Source organism: Aplysia californica, unplaced genomic scaffold (genome assembly GCF_000002075.1).
Source record: "Aplysia californica isolate F4 #8 unplaced genomic scaffold, AplCal3.0 scaffold00136, whole genome shotgun sequence".
NCBI classification, from domain to species: Eukaryota; Metazoa; Mollusca; class Gastropoda; order Aplysiida; family Aplysiidae; genus Aplysia; species Aplysia californica.
The window spans coordinates 1,179,895-1,201,585 of record NW_004797406.1 but is presented as its reverse complement, the minus strand read 5'-3'; the positions used below and the strand labels follow the sequence as shown (position 1 = coordinate 1,201,585).

The 21,691-nt window shown below is 41.7% G+C and overlaps 1 protein-coding gene across 4 annotated transcripts in view; it reads right to left on the bottom strand.

The window, feature by feature from the left end:
* Positions 1 to 21,691, bottom strand: part of LOC101863809 (ranBP-type and C3HC4-type zinc finger-containing protein 1) — a 29,428-nt gene that overhangs the window by 6,268 nt on the left and 1,469 nt on the right. For 2 of the 4 annotated variants that reach the window (XM_035969310.1, XM_035969308.1), the window contains exons 2-9: positions 18,338 to 18,620; positions 17,899 to 17,992; positions 15,715 to 15,904; positions 14,932 to 14,973; positions 14,392 to 14,591; positions 13,386 to 13,571; positions 12,366 to 12,542; positions 1,202 to 1,362 (exon numbers count right to left, since the gene is read on the bottom strand). In XM_035969310.1, the coding sequence (XP_035825203.1) occupies positions 1,202 to 1,362; positions 12,366 to 12,542; positions 13,386 to 13,571; positions 14,392 to 14,591; positions 14,932 to 14,973; positions 15,715 to 15,904; positions 17,899 to 17,992; positions 18,338 to 18,549 (1,262 nt within the window). In that variant the 5' untranslated portion in view covers positions 18,550 to 18,620. Of the gene's footprint in view, positions 1 to 1,201; positions 1,363 to 5,799; positions 7,013 to 12,365; positions 12,543 to 13,385; positions 13,572 to 14,391; positions 14,592 to 14,931; positions 14,974 to 15,714; positions 15,905 to 17,898; positions 17,993 to 18,337; positions 18,621 to 20,381; positions 20,473 to 21,691 lie in introns of those variants that run through there. The other 2 variants (XM_035969309.1, XM_035969311.1) reach the window with 2 other exon arrangements.

Sequence of the window (21,691 nt, the reverse complement as noted above, 5' to 3'; positions counted from 1 at the left end):
GGGGGGTAGAGGAATAGAGGTGAGATAGGGGCATGAGTTAGTCTGATAGGGAAAAGATTTGAAGAAGATTTTTGAGGAAACAGTACGTTTTGAGGAATTTGAAGAAGAGGAGGACTTTGAAGAAGAGTTTGAAGAGGGTTTGTTTGTTTTAGCAGTGTTTTTACGGCGCTTGCAACTGCATTAATAAGGTCATATGAGCGCCAATGAAGAGGGTTTTGAAGAAGAAGATTTTGAGGAAGATGATTTTGAAGAACGAAGAAGATTTTTAGGAAGAAGATTTTGAAGAACGAAGATTTTTAGGAAGAAAATGTTGAGGGGAAAAAAATAAGATTTTGAATGAAAAGAAGGATTTGAAAATGTTTAAAAGAAAATTAGACAGATGGCGAGTGCTGGTGGGGATAATAACTTCACTAATCTAAGCCCCCCTGCTTGGGCGACATCTTTGAGGAGGAAGGGGGAGGGGGATGAGGAAGGGGGGAGGGGGAGGAGGAAGGGAAGGAGAGTGTCTTACCTAATGTAGTGACGTTATTAGCTTTGTCAGGGTGCTCCTGACAGAATTGTTTCTCAGTGCAACATCCTCTTATATTTCACTACCTTAAAATTACAAAGTACAATCTGACCTTTTTGGCTGTTTTGAATTACTAAGACCTTGAGGTCAGAAACTAAATGTTTTATCTGCTCTATCAAATTTGTTAGATTATTAAAAGTCGTTATCAAGAAATTCGAAGAATAGCATTAGAAAAAGCTTGACATGTAAAACTCAAAATTTTTTACAACAGATTTCTAAAAACTACGTACTGAGCAGATAGAACTTTGTAATTCTAGAGTGGAGATTTGTCAGAATCATTGTGATAGAAACACTTCTTAATGACTTAATGTGATGACCTCATTGCATAGGCTCTATGTCACCGTGTTCCTGATAGGAACTCTCTTCAGTGTATTGCCATCATTATACTACTAGAGTTAGAAATATGACTGATGTAATGACCTGGTCATTGTGAATATACGATTTCCTTTCTCAACCTGCATCAGGGTATTGGTCACGAACAAATGCTTTCCACCTTTTCCCATCCGGGGCTAGCCTCTAGATATCATTCCGGGTTTTCCAAGTTTTCTGTGCAGTGAACATGTTAGCACCAAAAAACCCCCCAAAAACAAACAAAAACAAAAAACAAAGAAAAAAAAGGATGGAAAAACTCACTTGCAGAACACATGGAGGCAATCTCTCAGCAGAATGCCCTCACCCTCACCGAAATCGTCAAAACAGATGGGGCACAGAAAGGGTTCTGGGTTCGGAACCAAGTCCAGCTCATCCAAAGCCAGGTGGGACTGGTAGTTGGCCACCAGCTGCATCTGCCTTGCCTGTGGGCGAGGGAGAGAGAGAGAGAGCTGGAGAGTGAGTGGAGAGGAGGGGGGGGGGGTGAAAGGGGAGAAGGAGGGGAGGAAGAAAAGGAGGGTTAAAGAATGAGAGGGAAGATGAGAGAAAAAGAGAGAGAGAAGATGAAAGAGAGAGCTGGAGATTGAGTGGAGGGCAGGAGGGAGGGGGGGGGGAGTGAAAGGCGAGGAGGGGGAGGAAGAAAAGGAGGGTTAAAGAAAGAGAGGGAAGATGAGAGAAGATGAGAGAGAGAGAAGGAGAGAGAGAAAGAGAGAGAGAGAGAGAAAGAGAGAGAGAGGGAGAAAGAGAGAGGGGGGATGGAAAGTGGGAGAGAGAAAAAGAAATAGAGGGGAGAAGAGGGAGAGAGAAAAGCGGGGGAATGAAGGAACGGGAGAGAGAAAGAGAGAACAGTGGGGGACAGCAGAAGAGTGAAAGGAGGCCGAGAAATAGGGAAAGTACCAAGAGAGAGATGGAGAGATGTAGGGGGGGAACAAAGAGAGAGAGAGAGAGAGAGAGAGAGAGAGAGAGAGAGAGAGAGAGAGAGAGGGGGGGAGAGAGAGAAAAGACAGTAAAATATGGGAGAGAGAAAGAGTAAGAGAGAGGCAGAGAGGTAAAGGATGTGAGATACAGAGAGGGGGGAAGTACAGAGAAGAAAAAGAGATGATGTGAAAAAGAGAAAGATTATTATTATTATTACAGTAGAGGGTTTTACCGTGCTCGCAACTGCATAAGGTCATAAGAGCGCCAAAGAGAGAGGGGAGAGTGAGAAAGAGAGTGAGAAGAAATAGTGGCCAGCATGCTGCTATATTACTTTCTACACATTCTGCCAGCTCATGTAACTCGTGGGCAGGCCAGAACAAGAACTGGACGGTGATCTGGTTTCTCTGTCATGTTGTTGTCCACCAAGAAATGTATTGGCAGTGGTGAATGAGAAGGTCACTGTAGATATACACCAGCCAGTTGGGTGGAGCAATTCAAGCTGTATTCCAGAATGTGTCAGAAAAGCTTAAACCGTACTACCGTGTCTCCTGACTTATACCCACACGACTTCAGCTTGAAATCTGCATCTCACAGGCCCACACACAGATAATGCAGTATAGAGAGAGCTGGAATGGTCGGTTTCACACCGCAGTCATTATGAAGCCGGTGGGAAAGAAGCGCGCTGCAAGACTCCAACCATAAAAGTGGCCAATATATGCAGATACGACAGCTTTTCTCCAAATAGTCCCCAACTGGAGGACCAAAAGTCGCTCAAAAGTCTGATGACTCAGAGTCGCCATCCAAAAATGAATATTAAATAAAATAAAAATAAACATATTAAATATTACAAAACGGTGAGCTATTTTCGTGTTTAAATCATTTAGTTTTGTTTGTATTCACAAATGCGTAAAGTGTCTAAAAATTCATTGACTTCCTAGAAGATGGAGACCTTGCCAACAGCTTACAAGGAAAAAGAAAAAACCCAGCGAAGTCAGTTTGCTACATAATTTTTTTATTTTGCTCTCGCCAAAATACCCATAACACGAGGACTGTGAAAATTTCTCATTTTCAACACAAATGGTCATACTTGAAGTCAATGTAAACAGTGGAGAGATCATTGTAGCAGAAAGAGTTATAAGTCTTTAAAGTTTGTTTTTTCAGTTATCTCAGCACTGCAAAAACCTGACATCGCTGGTTTTTCCCTTGTGCCCTTCATATATTAAACATCTAATTGGCCTGGGGAACGGGGTGGTGGGCACACAAACTAAGAGGAGTAAGTGAAAAACTATGAGGTATTTTTGTTGATTGTCAAAGACTTCTTTATTGTTGAAACTCTCTTCAGAATCAGGAATCACACCCACAAAAACAGAAAAGAAGTACATGATACTTTTATACACTCAAAGCAACACAAAACTAAAATAATATATACAGTCAAACCTGTGTAAAACGGTCACTCATTGTCAAGGAGAAAAGTGGCAGCATATATAACACAGATGTTATAAAAAATTAAATAAATGGACCACCAATACTGAAAGCAGAAGTACAAGCTGCCAATAGGAAAATGAAACAAGGAAAAGCCACAGGACCAGATAATATTCCAATTGAAGTGATTTTTTTTTAGTAGAGGTTCTACGGCGCTTGCAACAGCTCAAGAGATTGCCGCGCTTGAAGAACTAGGCACTGAAATAACAACAAAGCTCCTAAATGCTATTTATGACAGCGGTGAGATCCCAAAAGATATGATGAAGTCAGTTTTTATAGCTTTACCTAAAACACCAGGTGCCACTGAGTGTGATATGCTTAGAACAATTAGCCTTATGAGTCATTTTACAAAAATATTGCTGCAAGTACTAATGGGAAGATTTGAGAAAAAGGGTAAGACCAGAGATACCTAAAACACAATGCGGCTTTGTTCCTGAAAAGGGCACCAGAAATACTATATTCACCTTAACAATGTTAACGGAAAGATGTATTGAAGCACAGAAAGTGCTGTACTTATGCTTCATAGATTATTCAAAGGCGTTTGATTAAGTTAGACAAGATGAGCTATTTAAAATACTTACTGGAACAGCTAGACATAGATGGAAAAGTTCTAAGAATTATCAGGAATTCATACTGGGACTAAAACGCTGCTGTACGAATTAATGGAGAATACAGTGAATATGAGCAGATTAGGCGAGGAGTGAGGCAAGGATGTGTTATGTCACCAGACCTCTTTAACATGTACAGTGGAACAATCCTCAGAAACATAGAAGAATGTCCAGGTCTCAAAATAAATGGAGGAAATATTAATAACATCAGATATGCCCATGACATTGTTTTAATAGCAGACTCAGAAAAGGACCTTCAATTGCTTCTAGATACTGTTGTAACAGAAGGTGAACGTAAAGGATTATTGTTGAATGTAAAGAAAACAGAATGCATGGCAATATCCAAAAAAGCAGCAAATCCTAGTTGTCATCTCATTAGCAAAGTTGAAAAGATCAAACAAGTCCAACAGTTTAAATATCTAGTATAAATGATAACATCTGATGCCAAATAAATGTTCCACAGAAATAAAATGGAGAATTACAATGATTAAGGCTAGTTTCAATAAAATGAGCCCAATCCTGAAAAACAGAAACATCTCAATGACTACCAGAATGAAAGTTCTGAAACGCTATGTTTAGTCAACCCTTCTATATGGCAGTGAATGCTGGACAATCACTAAAGACAGTGAAAATAAAATAGAAGCAGCAGAAATGTGGTTTCTCAGGAGAATGCTAAGAGTATCGTGGAAGGAAAAGAAATCAAATGAGGAGTACTTGAAGAAGCCCACGTGGGACGCTCACTGTTAAGAACAATCAGGAAACGATAAATGCAGTTTTTGGGACACCTGAATAGACATAAAGGTCTTGAACGTCTAGCTCTCACTGGCAAAATTGAAGGCAAACGAGGCAGGGGTAGGCCCAGAGTAACCTACTTAGGGAACCTATACAAATGGGTAACAGGGAAAGATCAAGGAAACATAGCTTTTTTAAGAGCATATGAGGGAAGGTATGAATGGAGAACTATGATCGCCGATGTTTGTCGCAGATCTGGCACTGGATGATGAAGAAAGCAAACCATTCCCTTCAAAGGTTTGTTGATTTGTTTTTTGGCTAGCTTTTTTTTTGTTGCCGATGTTGAGCAAGGGTTAAATAAACGAAATATTATGTAAGACGATGAAGACTGAGTGCCACGGTAAAACAAACACAGGTCGTCACCACTCGGAGAATGAGTGAGGCTTCTGTTGCAAGTTCACGTAAATGTCCATTGTCACTTTGTTATAGATTAGGTAAACAAAACAGTGACCAGTCACCTCATATACAATTTGTGCATAAGTTATGGGGGGGCTTATAGGTTATTACGGATCACATGCTTCCCTTCCCAGCGGCAGAAAATGTATTGTTACCCATTGGTCAACTTTAGTAAACATTCAATGGAGGGATCAACAATAGATTTAACGACACGTGAAAGGATTATGACGGCTCGTCCACAGCCTCAGGGGCAGATTAAAAAATTTATGACAAAGCGTCGGGCGATGAGTGACCACGTCTGGCCGCCTCAGGCAGGTAAATTTGACAGTTGGTTGATAAAATAAGGTGGCTGCAGCCGCGTTGGACAGGTGACCGTTTTACACAGTTAAATTAAATAGAAAACACGGAAGGGGGAAAATGAAAAGAGGCCGTATTATACAGGCCGTCATGGCAAGTTTGACTGTAATTATAAATAATAATAAATAGTAGTTGTGTAGCTTCAATATCAAGTTCTATGCCTTTACAAAAATATTACTCCCGTAGACCCAGTGGCATTCTGAAACAATCTCAACTTCCTGGGGAGCATACAGTGTAAGCTGCCATATTACTAGTGCTAAAATACTAACATTCTGACAAGATCTTTTGCTGTTTATGGCCTGGTACCCATTCACACCTGGGTGCAGCGAGAAAAATTCTTGTAAAGTGCTTTTCCCAAGGTCACAACATCGGGCTGAGCTGAGCCTCGAACCTGTAACCTCACAATTATATGACTCCAATAGCCTAACCACTAACATATACACATGATATATTCACGTACAACACAAAAAGTAAATCAAATAAACACATATACATATCTCACTTGCAAGGTGACCCAACCCCCTTCAGTTGCAAATATCTCGACTTTAAAATCCCAACCAAAGTAAAGGTTCATCATAAACATGAATTTGTTGTAGAAGAGTTCACTAAAAAGAACACCACCTGTGTGTTATGTCCATTGAGTATGACGTGCATGCTGTGACATGTGGCAGGTCGTACATTATACAGAACATATGACACCACCCAAACGCTGTCACTGGTTGTGACATTTAACAATAATGGATGAACAAAAAACATTACACCGTTAGAGAACTGTTATCCAAATTTCCCTATTTGTTTCCCATCCATACTGTGCGGTTCGTTTTCCCACAGTGACCATCTGATGTAACACAAGCTAGTTAGTTTTCCTATAGATATTGTCCCATGTCCACAGCAGTCAGTTTTCTTATAGCAGTTGTCTGATGTTCACACTTGTTAGGCTTTCTGAGGAGACCATGTGATGTTTACACGTAGTCACTTTTTTCTATAGTGACCTTCAGATGCAACACAAGCCAGTTTTCTTAGAGCAATTGTCTAATGTTCACACTCAGTTTTCCTGAGAGGACCACTTGATGAGTACACAAGTCAGTTTTTCCATAGCGACCCCCTAGTGTAACACACGTCAGTTTTCTTCATCTGACTGGGAGGCCTTTTCACTGTTGTGAGAAGTGCACAGCTGGTCAAACAGTGGGAGATTTGTGCTGTTGTTCCCACCCAGACTGAGCCTCTGAGCACCTCCCTGCACAGCACGCCTCTCCCAGTCTCTCCCTGGTGTGGTTGAGAACATCTGGACTCTCTGGGAAGAGGTCTCTGGAGGTGGGGGCCGAGGAGGAGGGGCCTTCACATGCTTCTCTTGAGCCTGTCCAGCATTGCAAACTTCAGCCTCTGCACCTCGGGCCTCCTGGAGTAGAGCCCTGTGCAGCAACAATGTTTCCGTGAGCTGTTCAGTGTTCATGCCTCTGACCTCATTGGCTGACTGCTTTCTTGGCGCAAAGGCTGCGCTATTCTCTGTTCCATCTGGTGCCTGCAAACACACACAGAAGCAAATGTCAAGGAACAGAAAGCTTCTGTGATGGGTACCTTCACCTAGGTATATGTCCACAGAGGTCAGCTTGTTTCCTCACATAAAGAGTTCGCCTATCATCATCTACCATCTCTTTCAAGGCCTCATGCAAAGCATCTACTCACCACCAATCATCTCTCATTTCTCTAAAAGTCTCACACAGTGTTTATCTAGCATCTACAGTGGTGTCCACATAACAGCAACCCAGATAATCACAACCTCCACCTTACAGCAACTTAAGCTTGAATAACGGAATTTTCCTTCATTAAAAAAAACCCTTTAACAGCAACTTTTTACTCTATCAATAGCCTTTATTGCTACAGACTGTCTGACAAAAAAATTTATTTTTTGGCATTTCCAAAACAGTGTGAATACAAATAGTGCCCGATAATTTCAGCATGCACGCATCCCTCCTCTCTTGTTTACCTCAGCACACCACCTGCTCAGGCCTAAAATATACTTTGCGAAGTACAAGAGCTCAGTTCACACCATCTTGTGATGGGCATTATTCCTTAAGAATCTCCTGTCCTGGTTGGGGAAAAACCTTGACCACTGTGCATAACACTACCGTCCGGTGTTCAAATATCTACCCGGTACTCACTTTAACCTATCCGTACACCTGGGATCATTTTGTACCCCAGGGGTTGTATTCTTCACATTTAAGAATACTTCTAGTGCGAAGACACTTTCAGTATTTCTCAAAAAATCATTTTGACAGACTGCTATGCAAAGTGTACGGATCCATTTAACGAGTAAATTTCCACTTTGGAAAGTGGTAGCACAGAGTTCCCCACGCCGTATGGATACGATAGTAAAACACGACATACGGATAGGGTTAAAGAAGAAACTCTGGTTGTGGTCATTGACCATGCCTCTGTTCTAACTTTTGACGTAACATCATCACCATACTAGAAAATTCAGTGGTGTACTGTATTGTCTTTCTCAAAGCCTAACATAAAGTTTCACCTTTCACTTCTCCTCACTACGTCCACGAGAACCAGAACACCTCTCTCATATATCCACTGACTTGACCATGGTGTTTGACAAGACGAGACATGTGGCCAGATGGTGCACCAGCATGGAGTCTTATACCAGCGTTAACCTTGTCCGCCAGCGATAAAACAGTTGTACCACAATGGCACAAGAGCTCTTGGTCTCGTCCTTCTCAAGGGTGGTAGCAATGATGGCAAGTTCCATACCGCATGTTGGAACAGCTGACAAGTCTCTTACTGCAGTTATCAATGATCAGTAGTCTCACATAACAGTATGACTGCGCCATGGCTGTCTCCTCTTTTTTGCATTCTTCAACTTGAGAAAGTCACGAAAAATGCCACAACAGATAAACAAAGCTTCACTATATATAAAAAAAAACTGTAACAAATCTGGCAATAGTGATGACCCTGCTGGATCACAAGATAACAATGCCGGTAAGGAAAAAAAACCCAACTTGATGAATCAACCTCTGTGTTTTGTGTGGTCATCAGTGAGCCACAAATGAGACTAAAACAAACAACACTCACAGCATCTCAACAGAAATCGAAGTCAGCAGAACAAGGGAAAAAAAGGCCTTCAAAGATCATGTCGAGGTTACAGGTAAAATATGTAGGGCCTACCTGAATCAGTTTCCTATCACATTCAGTGCACTTCATTTCATATATGGCAGAGCACCCGGTCACGACAACATTCTTAAGAGAAAATATTTCGGAAAGGACACAGAAAAATAATTTTGGTGTTATTAGGGTTTGAAACTCTGCATGATAGATATGGCGCCAAAGTGGCACATTTCAAATCTGTCTTTACATCTCGGACAATGGCTCAAATCTTGGAAAGTAAGCGGTGCTGTGGATTGATAGCCAAACACACAGGCGTCCCACATGTCTTCTTTATTGCTGTAAAATTTCAGATCTCTGTGCGTAGTACATTTTACGTACCAACTTAAAATTACCACCCATCCATTGATAAAACACTAGAGCTGGAAACTATATCACGGACTCAACACGCAAGCCTACGGCGTGCGAGAGGCGCGTGATTGCTAGGCGGCATGTCTTTCTTCTTCTTCTCGATCGCATCACACTTGAAGTCCGGTATCTGTCATAAATTGGGCCGTCCTGCTCAGTTCATCTGGCGGCCCATATAGCTTCTCTTGTAGCGTCAGTGGGGTTGGCCACGTTTCCTGTCTCAGGGCCCTGTGTGTCTTGCAGTGCTGAAGGATGTGTTCAACAGTTTGGTCCGCCTCTCCACACTGGCATTTTGGTGATTGTACTAGTTTAAAACATTTGTACATATGTTGTCTCAGTCTTGTGTGTTGTGTCCTTAGTCTGAAGATAATCACTTGTTCTTGGCGGGACAGCTCATGGTAGCCATCTGGTGTCTGAGGTGCTTTAAATAGTGTATTTATAATAGTTTTTATTTCTGTGTAGTTAACGCTGTTGTCTGGTTGCTCTTTTTGTGCTCCTAGTTTGGGCATCCTGTCTGCCTGCTCATTTCCCAAGACACCACAGTGTGATGGAATCCACTGTAGCATGATCCTCAGACATGGGATGTCCTCAATTACTTTTCGTAGCCTTGGTAGTTTGCCGGAAGTGATTGCCTGCAGTACTGACATGGCATCTGTTAGGAATACTACTAGGCTTTGGGGGTCTACCACATTCTTGATGATGTTTGCTGCATGTACTAGAGCCTCCGTCTCTGCCCTGTAGTTTGTACAATGTCGCCCTGTTGGGACTGCCTCTGCTTGTCGTCATCCATTTGGGAACTGTACGTACACTCCGGCTCCTCCTCTTTTCACAGCATCAGTGGCAGATCCGTCTGTATAGATCCTTATCCATGCTTCTCGTGGGTATCTTTCTTCAAGCATGGACAGGGTGAGGGACTTCTTGCTCAGGTCGCTGTGGTCATCTTTTGTGGTGAACATAGGAATGGACGTGTGTATAGACATGTTTGTGTTTTTCTTTTCCCATGATGGTGCCTCTGGGGTGTGATTCAGCATGTTAACTGTGACTGGTAGATGGTCCTGTAGGGATCTTTGGATTTTTCTGCTTTCTTTGATGAAGTTGGATCTTTTGAGTCTTGCGGTGTTCGATCTCGCTGTTCTCGTGTGCAGTATATGATCCTCCATAGCTGTGGCCTTGGTGTACTGTATGAGGGCCTTGCATTCCCATCTCCTCTGCAGGGCCACTATAGATGTTGTTTGTTCCATCTTTTCTATAGGCGTTGACCTCATTGCTCCAGTGATTATTCGGAGAGCCTGGTTTTGCACTTTTTCCAGAGAGTATTTGTGAGTCTGTGCTGCAGTCATCCATGCACTGGATTCGTACTCGAGATGGGGCCTGATTGCGCCCAGATAGACCTGTCTAAGTGTTTTCTCATTTGCTCCCCACTGAGTCCCTGCTAGTTTTCTCATGATGTTAAGTTTCTTCCTGGCTTTATTTTCTGCATTTTGAATGTGTTGTTTCCATGTGAGACGCTTGTCAAAGATTATTCCAAGATACTTCTGTTGATTCTCAAACTTTAGGGGGGTTTTGTCTAATGTGAGGTGTTTTGGCTCAGCCTGGCTGAGAGTGAAGAGTGTAGCAGAAGACTTTTCTTTGTTTACGGTTACACACCAGGTTTTTGTCCATGTAGTGAGTTTGGTAGGCGGCATGTGATTGGCTGCCTATAACTGAATACGTCACCGATGACTTCATTGAGGGTTTTCCCGATACCGCTTTACTGATGTCACACAATTCAACAAATTTCACACTAATATTAGTCTTAAAGATCCAAAGTAATAAAGACATTGAAAAAGAGATAGCAGAACTAGATTCTGCACTGGCGATATTTTTCTATATGAAAGTCCCCCATAATTTTGCAAGCAAAATCCCCATACCTTTTAAAATTTATCAATGGATCTTTAAAATTTAAAAACCACAGTTCTTAGAATTTACTCTTCTTTCATTTAAGCTTGTTTTTAAGCAATTTAGATAAAAATTTGATTTTTCATTGTCATAGCTACAATATGACTTCTGCATCCTACGATATAATTTCTTCCAATCATATGTCTGTTACCTAGGTGATATAACTTCTATAGACAAGTCATATAGATTCTCCAGCATGGTTTCTACATTCTATGAAAAGACTTCTATTATCTATCGCCTTTTAGGTCTTTCTGTGCAACTCAGAAACTTAAATATTCAAACAGTAGTCAAAAAGACGCCTCCTTTTCACTAAAACTAGCTCCTCATTCGCCCCAATGCAGGGCATGTGGAAATATTCCACACTCCCGAACTGATTTGTGCAAAAGCGATACCATTTACATTCAGTCTTATTGATCTTAAGTGAGAGGTAGAGAATGCAAATATTGTTCTTCCAGGGTATTTCAAACATTTTTCATTTGGAATTTTCCTACGTTCATATGAATGTTCGTGTAACACACCAAAATGTTTACGTTGTAGTGACCTTTGCTTTATAATTAAAGGGAAAAAAACAGATTCTGTATTAGGCATCAGGCAATGGCACACCTTTTCCGGTGTGGCACAGCTCAGGTTACTTGCAGCTTATTATTACATCTATAAATTTCCTTTCCCCATGTTGATCGTAAGACACTTTACAGACTTTTCAAAGAAGAAATTAGTAATATGTTACACGAAGCCAAAACCGTCTGGGATAGTGGCACTGAGAAAGAGCTCCAGGCACTTGTCCGGCGGCACAAGTCCTAATAAGATCAACAAGTTGGATATGTGGCTTGTGAACAATAGTGTGTTCTTTTTCCAATTTACAATTCGCCTCGAGTTGTGACTGCACAACATAAAAGAGGTAGCTCAAAATCTCCACTGATCTATTGGGTTACAAGAACACAAATGTAAGGCATCATTGTGAAATCAGGCGCTTGTCAAAATCATGAAATAGAAGAAAACGGCACATTTCAGACAGTTTGGCTATTTTTATAGAATTTTTTGTTTTTGGCTCAGCATCTTTTATGTTCATTTTAAAACACATTTATGATGGATTTTACAGAAAACTGTTGATTAAAAGCACACAAAAAATGTAAATTCGCAGTTACCAAGGGCACTCAAATTCCTCAAATTTTGGCTGCCATTTTCTCCCTTATTTTCATTTTACTTCTGAAACTAGGCAACCCTATCTTCTTCAATCACAATCTAGACTTCTTTTCAAGATACATAGGTAGTTTTTTTCATCGAAAGCAAGACAAGCGAACAAGCCCAAAAATTGACTAGCGCCTGATTTTACGATGTCGTGACACAAACACTTCATGAGCACAATGGATACCTATGGTCACTCTGTACGACAGAAACAGTTCAAAAGCATTACTGACCTCACGAGTTAAACGTTCCAGACGCTGGTCATTCTCCATTAGCTTCATCTCCTCAGCAGTTGGCTGGTAACCGTCAGGCACATGGTAATCTGATGGCCTTGACCCTGAACACAACTCACAGCCAGGTCGCATGGGGAGGTTGATCAGGGTACAGCGGGGACATTTCCATCCTACTTGCTGTAGACAAAGAGAGAAGAGGTCGATAAAGGGACATTTGTTGTTGATGAAAAGAGGGGAAGTTGATATCGATAAGGGGACACTTGTTGCAGAGGACAACTGAGGGGATGAAATTGGTTTTTGTCTGAGTAAAAAGAAGTGCACTGACACAATACTAGTTATTTAGCATGGGGAAGAACAAAGGCAGAAAAAAGAGGGGAAAGTACAAAAGTATAACCTACCCGTGGCACCCTCCAACGACCCACATAGCGAAATTTGTTGCAACAGATGAGACTTAAGGTCTATAAGGGAAAATCTGCTTGAGCGAATTAGCAGAAAGGCTGATAAAGAGACATTTGCAGAGGAGGAAAACAAGGGAGGTTGATAATGGCAAAATTTAAGAAATACAGGTACTTGGGAGAGACGGTTGAGCAAGCAGTCTTGCACTGACAATGGTTTTTGTATTTCCTAATGCACACTTAGAAGACAAACCCCATCCTTAAGGAGTAGGAGGAATAGGTTGGAGATGAAATGCTTTACACTATATGAGAGAAAGTATTACAAGAATGCTCAAGCAAGCTATTTCAAGTCATCATCACCAAAACTGACCATGGTCACCTATTTAGAGCTCTGGCCCAAAGAAAGGATCTGTGACAGGGGTCACACAGGTCACACCTGAGGGTTTTTACTTTGGAGGTTTGGTTTTACAAAAGTGTTCTCAGATATTGGTACTAATCACATATAAAGGTACACTCATGTAACTAAACTATTTTCTACGAACCACATAACTCTACTAGGAGCAGATGAAATGCAGTTAACATACTCTCTGAGCACCATCAGACTCTACAAGGTACATGGACTGACCTCTATTGACTGTGTCTCCTTTGGTGAGCTCGGTCCAGGAGATGGGGAGCGACTTGCCCGTGACCATCTAGGCCCTGCCATTACTAATGGACTGACAGCTGGGCTAAGATCATCTTCACTGGGGTCAAAGGCAAGTCCACTTGACGAACTCAGGGCTTGTGAGGCAGGAACTGATGCCAGCATCTCCTGGATGGAAAGGGGTCAGGTGAGATTACATCACGCTGCAAAGCAGGCAACAATGAATTGTACAACTAATTTGTTACTTAAAGCTGTCTCACTGACCGCAATCACTACTGATCTAAAACCCGAACCCGAATCATTACACACAACATATGTGTAACTTCCAACTACCACACTTATAACTACACACAACTGACTACTTCACATAATTGACCTGTAACTTCAAGCTACTTCCCCTACTCTCAGCACAACTGACACTTGTGTCTGTGTCATAATGGTTAGGCTTTTCATCATTGCATGCAAAAGATGTGAGCTCAACCTCTGTGTGGGAAGTCTCATTTTATCTTGTATCTCTGGCTTTCTGTAAGGTACTATTCAATTCAGCCCTGACAGGCAGGGTCAAAGCAGCTCTCTTCCAAAACATTTCAATAATGTTGACAGGGGTGTAAAACATTCACTAATCAATATACAACAGACCATAGTATGCAACTGACCCATGCAGCTAACAGAACACTACACACAACTGACCTGTAATTTCAAGCTATCCCACTAACCTTATATCCTTCTGTTCACAGCACTTGCAACACATTAAGGCCATATAAATGTTGTAGATTAGAGGTGTTATGCGAGAGTGACAAACACAAAAAAGAAGAAGGAGAGATATAAGTATGATAGATGTTTGACAGGAAAGAAGGAGCAAACCACACCAGAGCACCCGCCAACCACCCACCTTTTACATCCTACCTCCCTCATACTGAGACCACTACATACAATAGGACACAACCATCAGACCACTGCACACACTTCACTACAACATAAAACAGACCTGCAACTTCAAACTACCCCCACTGACGGAATGTCTTGAGCCTGGACTGGTCGAAACTGCTACCGGTGAGGGCTGACCTTGACTTAGATCAGCCATGTTCAATGCTGAGGAGGTTGAGTGAGTGTTGACTGCTGTGCCATTGAAGCACTGCAGTTGCCCATCCAAGTGCAAATTCCACATGGACTGATCTGATGAGCTCTCTGGAAAGAACATGTAGTGCATGAAGGCTTTGCTGAAAGTGAAAGGAGACTTGGGGGTGGGGGGTGGGGTTTTTCTCACACTGGGGGGGAAGGGGGTTGGGGGAGGGAAGGGAAGGGCAAAGACCATGAAATGGGGAAAGGCTGAAGGGGGGTGGGGGTGGGAGAAACTTCAAGGATGTTTTCTTTTGACTGTTGGAAAGGGGGAAGAGAGTGCAAGTTCATGGATATTTATGACTATTCTGAGGTAGAATACGAGTAAATTGCACAAAGATGATAATAAGTCCATTAAGAACTACGAAAATTTTACTTAAAAAATCTATTTACACAGCAACATGCTCACCTCGATGAAAAAGCGACTGTCCAGATATTGGCACTCCTTGCACTGAAAAACAAAAGTGCATTCTCATCAGTCTTAATTAAGCTATACACAATATGTGCTAAATCAACAACAATGTACTACCCAAGAATGATATAGATATCATATCAAAGACCTGCTACTCAAAGGTGGGTCTAAGCTCAGAAACATTCAAATGGTAATGGACACAAACGTTTATTGTTCACATCCACATAATCAAAGATGTTAACAGAAAGGAAGAAAGCATTATAACCATTTCATCACAGATGTTGATAAAAAGGGAAAAAGCCATTAAACACAAGCTGACGGGAAAAAGGAGAGCTTTACCATTATATCAGATTCATTTATTAAGAGGGAGCACTTCCAACAGACACCAACAGTAAGTGGATAAGCTTAACCATTACACCACAAATTAGTTCTATTTGTCAATCAAGACCTCCTAGTGGTTGGAGAATACACATCTTGACAGGGCTATGCCAGACAATAGAACAGACAGAAAGTGACAAACAAGACAATATATATGGGAGGTGTGAGTGTCTGCGTATGGTACTTACCTGCTGCCCCTGTATTTGTGTGCCTTACACTGCCTGTGTGCCTGTATTTCACTTATGTGTTACTAGAGGGATTTGTGTTGTACTTACATACAGCTCTTGTTGTTGTGTGTGTTTGCGAGGCATACTTCCACACAACCTGAGTGTCCATGTGTATTGTGAGGGTGTATTATGTGCTTACTGGTTGACCATGTGTCTAAGTGTACTGTGTACTCACATGCCGCCTGTTTGTGCAAGTCGTACTGCTGGCGGGTGAGCCCCACTGAGCGTGCTGTTACCAGGTAGAGGTAGAGAGTGTGGCCGGCCTCCTTCACCCCACAGTGAGACAGCTTCTCCTTGTCATTGGAAATCCTCTTGCCAATGATCCAGCGCTGAACCTCCAAAGGGAAGTCGTGCTGAAGCATCATCTAGATGAAGGGTGGCCCACGTCAAGGAAGGGAACAAGGTTAGTACAGTGGAACTCGGTTTCAACTAACTCGGATTCAACAAAAACTCAGATTAAACGAAAGGAGTAGCATTCCCATTTTTTTCTATTCCTAACAATTAATAGAAGTATCTCGGATTCAACGAACACATAAATGAGCTAGCTTGGATTCAGCAGAGTTGCTTGCAGAATGAACAGCCCCCCGCTGACGTAGTTCAGCTAATTTTTCTCCCACAACGAACCTTATCTTTTCCTGGAAACCATCCATAGCACCTGTACTGTGAGTCATTATTCGCTTAACCTATTGTTTATAATTTTATATCTTATTATTTTTGTGCGACCAATCAGCGGCCTTCTACCTTACCAAAGCACACATTGTTAGAAAGCACACACGTCTTACTCTTAGCGTTTGTCAGGGTCGGACGGGCGGCAGCACACAAGCGAAGGGGGCACAAGCGGTCTGGGTTTGGAACTTAGGCAAAGATACAAACGCGTGACAGTTTTATCCCCCAATTACTACCTTACAATGATAAATTAGTCTTGATATAAATCTACTACATTGTAAGGAATTGCATGCTGGATAGTAGAATCAAATGTTGCCATATGCTAGGCTACGCAGAGCAACATAACTTGTTTGGGCAAACAGTACATTTTAGAATCAGATGATAGATGAGTTAGGCGTGCATTTGAAGGAATTGGCCCTTTTGCAAAGTGTGTGTTTAGTAGAGTTCAGTGCATATTCCTGAAATTTTCCAGCATTTCTTCATAATTACATCAAGGAAACAAAAATGCCTCTCATTTGAAACCGACCTGCTTTTGATTGAGAAAGTCGAATACATTATACATTACTTGCTCGGTGTCTGCAATTATTTAAAAAAAATCCCTCATGTCTGCAATAACGAACACTAGGATTAAATGAAATTGAAGGTCAGGTCCAACGACTTCGCTGAATCTGAGTTTCACTGTACTGGGACAAGAATAGAAGGAAATAAGTACATGACTGAAGGACCGAGTAACCCCACACTTACAACCGGATGGACAACGGTCTCCATATCAGAGACAGTCCCTATATCAATAACTAGAAGACAGTACCCAAACCAAAAGTGGGATTGCAGAGAAGTCACTTATTTTGATCTTGCATAATCTACAAGACAAGTTGTGGGCATAGAAATTTTAGGCCTGTTGAACCAAACCGCAGGTTTCTATGTGTATCTTTGAGCGTGGAAGACATCCATATGAACAGTCTTGATACATATGTGCCTTACATTTGGTCATCTTTGCTGGATGGGGTATGTTACCATTTCGTATGCATTTGATTCCATGTGACCTGTGAATACCCCACTAGGACAGTGCTACTGACTGAAGTTGTCTTTAGGTAAATACAAAAGGAGGGATATTAACATGCTTTTATGCACATTAGAATAGTAAATGGGCTGATTTATCAATGTCAGGCTCATGCTGTGCCGGAAAAACATCGGGGGGAACTGCTGCTTTTTCTTTCCTCCTACTTATTATTATCATTTTCCCTCTACTTCTTTTGTATGTTTGTCACTCTCAGGTGAACTGCTATTTTTGTGGTGCCTTGATAGTCGAAGCAGACTTTTTTCTTGTTGAGGCTAGAGAGGTGAGCAGAGTAAGCCTGATTCCATGTTTGGACTTCTCTGTTGACATTCACCCCTTGGTGTTCATATGACCTTATGCAGTAGTGAGCGCCGTAAAACCTTACTAAAACAAACAGACCTGTGACCCCCAAAACTAAAAAAGTCAGTTCTGTGAAACCCAGAGGGCAGACTGTCCCCATACCACAGAACCCAGGTCCCAGTTTCACCATAATGCAGGTAACTCAAGGGACTAGTCCATGGGCTTGAATGAACATTATATTCCCCCTAAATTAATATATTCTGACACATGACTCAGACCAAGAGAGTGGTCTGGTCTGAAAAACAGAGCCAAAAGTAGCACATACAGGACTCTCACCTTCCTCTTCAGGTCACCCACTGTATCGCAAGACTTGACCATCATGTTGATAATACAGCCTTTAGACTCACGGTCTTCAACATGAACTTTGACGCTGCAACAGAAAAGTAATAGAACAGTTACATCTTGAGTTAAATGATGCTTTACTCTGCTTACACAATGAGGTTGATTCTCATTCCTCTGCTTATCACCCTGTATCCTTAGGAAGCCTTTGAAAAGAATTCTTGAAGAGAAAACTAGTATATCACAGGCTACTCCTTCTCGCATCTATTCCCCTGTCTCCTTTATCCATCTGCCCTTCTTTCTGTCCTCCCAAAGTCCATCTTTATAGCCTTCAGCCCCCACCCCACCCCCTAAACTCAACAGGCCTTCTTTTCCATCTATTTCTCAGGCTCCCCTTCCCCATCCCTCCATCCCTAACTCATCTGCCCCATCTCACCTGAACTCATTCTCCTTGGCTCTAATCTCGTTGTCTTCCTTAGGCACAGCAATGTCCAACTTGAGCTTACGAGAGGTTAGTTCTGCCACCAGTTCTGTCGCTTTGTCATTTTCACCAGCTTGGATAGCTGCAGTCAGTTTTTGCACCAGATCTGAAGGGCCTTCCTCATAAAATGAGGATTTTGTGGATGAATTATGAGAACTCATTTCCATGAACCTGCTGTGTGCTCATGTCCCAGTTAACTGGACCTCATGTTGTCTTTTCTTAAACACATTAGCCATGTCTAGAAGAGGAAACAAAAAAAGTATACAATCAGTGCAAAAAATGGGTCTGAGTTTAGAGTAAGTAGAAAAATACCACAGAACTTAGGCTACTCAATATAATAGCAAGGCATGGGACATATTGGCCTTTCGGAAAGGGGTTTAAGAAACACAGTGGCTACGTTCATGGTGCCGTGAACGTAGTTGGCAGGCTATGCTCATGGTGCCCTGAATGCATTTTGCAGGCGCTGTTGAGGCTACGTTCATGATACTAAAGCTTCGTTTAAACAGAGCTGCCGGTTTAAGTAAGTCAGTTTAAGTCAGTGACGACAGTGACGTATGTCAAATATTTTGGCCAGCTTCAAGTGTTCCATCCCATGAGAAGAAGGAAAACGAAGCACCCTTACGGAATTAAAGTCGGGATATGGGATATAGAAAATTGGATATGGTACATGGGAAACAAGAGATGAGAGATGGGAAACAGAAGGTGGGATTCGGAAGATGTGACTGGTCATAAAATGTGTACAATAATGACTGTATTGCACCAGGTCAGCCTGGGAAACGACGCAGAGAAATGACCGGAATCAATTCTTTTTATTATTATAATAGCAAACACCCTCTCTCTCTCTTTCTATCTGTCTGTCTCTCCTCCCCTTCTCTCTCCATCTCTCTTTCTCCCCCCCCCCCCCCCCCCCGACCTTCTCTCTCTCTCTCTCTCTCCCTCTCTCTCACACACACACACATTGCCCAAAGACAAAATAGCACGCTTTCAACTCGACAGCGTTGGAATGTTTGTTTACACTCCTATCACGGGCTGTCAAGTGCTAACGCAAGGTGGCGGCCAAGTCTTGCCCGGACGTGAGATAGGGCAATTGAAACATCTTGGTAGGCGTATACATTTTTACCATACATTCTAATGCGTTGTTGCGTAATTGAGAGTTCGTAGCCAGAGCGTTTATTTTAATTATAGATAGTATCAGTCAAAGGAACCACTCACTAGAACGACTCTTTGTGTCAGTCGCGGCCTCCGATTAAGAATGATGCATCCTATTAAAAAATTTACTTTTTCACTTGTAATTCATTATTATCGGATGATTCTAGTGGAGTTTTTTCTGCCCAGCCAAAAAAAGCCTAGCAAAAATTAAAATGTTAGACTCTAATACAAACACTAACTCAGTAACAGACGAACTCTAACATAATTTCAATGAGTAAATATTGAAATAGTAAGAGTAAGAGTAACACAACACAAAAGAAGATTTATAGGCGCTCTTTGGAAATTGCCTTCCCGTTTCATTGATAGCCATTTTGAAACTAATAATTTGCAATGTAAACGTGAAGATTGTAAGGTATTTTTATTATTATTTTTGCCAGGGGGGCAAGAAACCCATCACTGTTATGGCTAGTGCGCATTAATACACACACATGTAAACATGGTGGCTCTTCCAAAGTGAAATCCGGCCAAGATAAAATCAATACAAAAAAGGCAGAAAAATAATACTGGCTAATGCGGTAGGGTTCACTTTGCGGCGATTGTTAAGATTCCCGCGTTTAATTCCAATATGTGCCTTTTTCATAGCTTCAGGCATGTTTCGCTTTTGTCCCTAGATCTAGATCCTAATCCTAACCCTAACCCTGAAAAACGCACATCGGAATTAAACGCGGGGGAATCTAAACAATTGCCCACTTAGCCGAAATGGCCACTTTTGTCCTTAACAATCACTTATTTCTTATGTGGCCACCTCTATTCTCACCCTGGCGCAGGCGGGCCTTTTGGTTATTCTCACCCGGTGTGCCTTCACCGCGATAGGCCAACAGTGTAGCGTTCACCTTGAACAAATGCTCCAGCACTCTTGTGATGAAAGCGTGCAATTTTGTCTGTGGGCAGTGAGAGAGAAAGAGAGGGGGGGGGGGGGGGGAGAGAGGAGTAGCGCGAGAACTTCTGGGCAAAACAAAGTTCGGCTCGATTCGAAAAGTTAAATAGCCGTAGCATCCTTGTAGACAAACCAAATCAATTTATTTTTGTGTTTTAACATCATTTTTTATCTTTGTTTTTGTCAATTTGATCGTCTATACTGACAGACAGTATTCAGAAAGAGAGCGCGCGCGCGCGAGGGATGGAGGGAGGGAGGGAGGGAGGGAGAGAGGGAGAGAGAGAGAGAGAGAGAGAGAGAGAGAGAGAGAGAGAGAGAGAGAGAGTAGATCTTGCGAGAACTTCTGAGCAAAACAAAATGGCGACCCGCGTAGTATGGCTCATTTCAAAAAGTGAAATAGCCACAGCATCTTTGTAGACAACCAAACTTTAGTGCTATAACGTCATTTCTCTCTTTGTTTTTGTCAATCAGATCATCCACACTGATAGACAGTATTCCGAAATTAGGAAAAGGAAGTGATTATTCACACCGGGTGTGCGTTTAAAATTTTATTTTATTCACACCAGGTGAGCGCAAAAGAATTAATATTATTCACACCGGGATGTGCGAATAACAAATAATTTTATTCGCACATGGTCGAGCCTACGTTGATTTTGGACCTCGTTTGTCACCACACCTGGGTATCCCACCTTTTGGCAAAGGCTTTAAATGTTAAAACAACTGGACACTAGATCTAGATCTAGTATAACTTGTTTCAGATTTAGGGTTAAAGTAAGCATGCACTCATCTCTTTCTCTCTCTCTTTCTTTTTCTCTCTCTCTCTCAAGGCGCAAGGAAAACAAAAAACTAAAAAAAAGAGAGATTTGAGTCATCATTGACACAATACCTAACTTGAATTCCAATTTAAGTTGTTGTTGTTGTTGTTTTTTTGTAATGCGCATTGCACAACGTGTACTTAGAATTAAATCTAGATCTTAGCCATTTAGATCTGGAATCTAGATATCTATCCCAACCAAAGAGAGATAACAAGATTGTTCACTCAGCCCGAAAAGTGTTCGCGGAAGTCAGCGCATTGCTTCAGATGGCGCTGGAGTCTTTGTTTTGAAGCTCTCTTTCCTTTCAGAAGAAGAATAGGATATATATATATATATATAAGCAGTCTGTTAATTTCATTTTTATTTACTGCTTTTCACACAAGTCCAAGTAGGGTCTGTTTGCAAAGT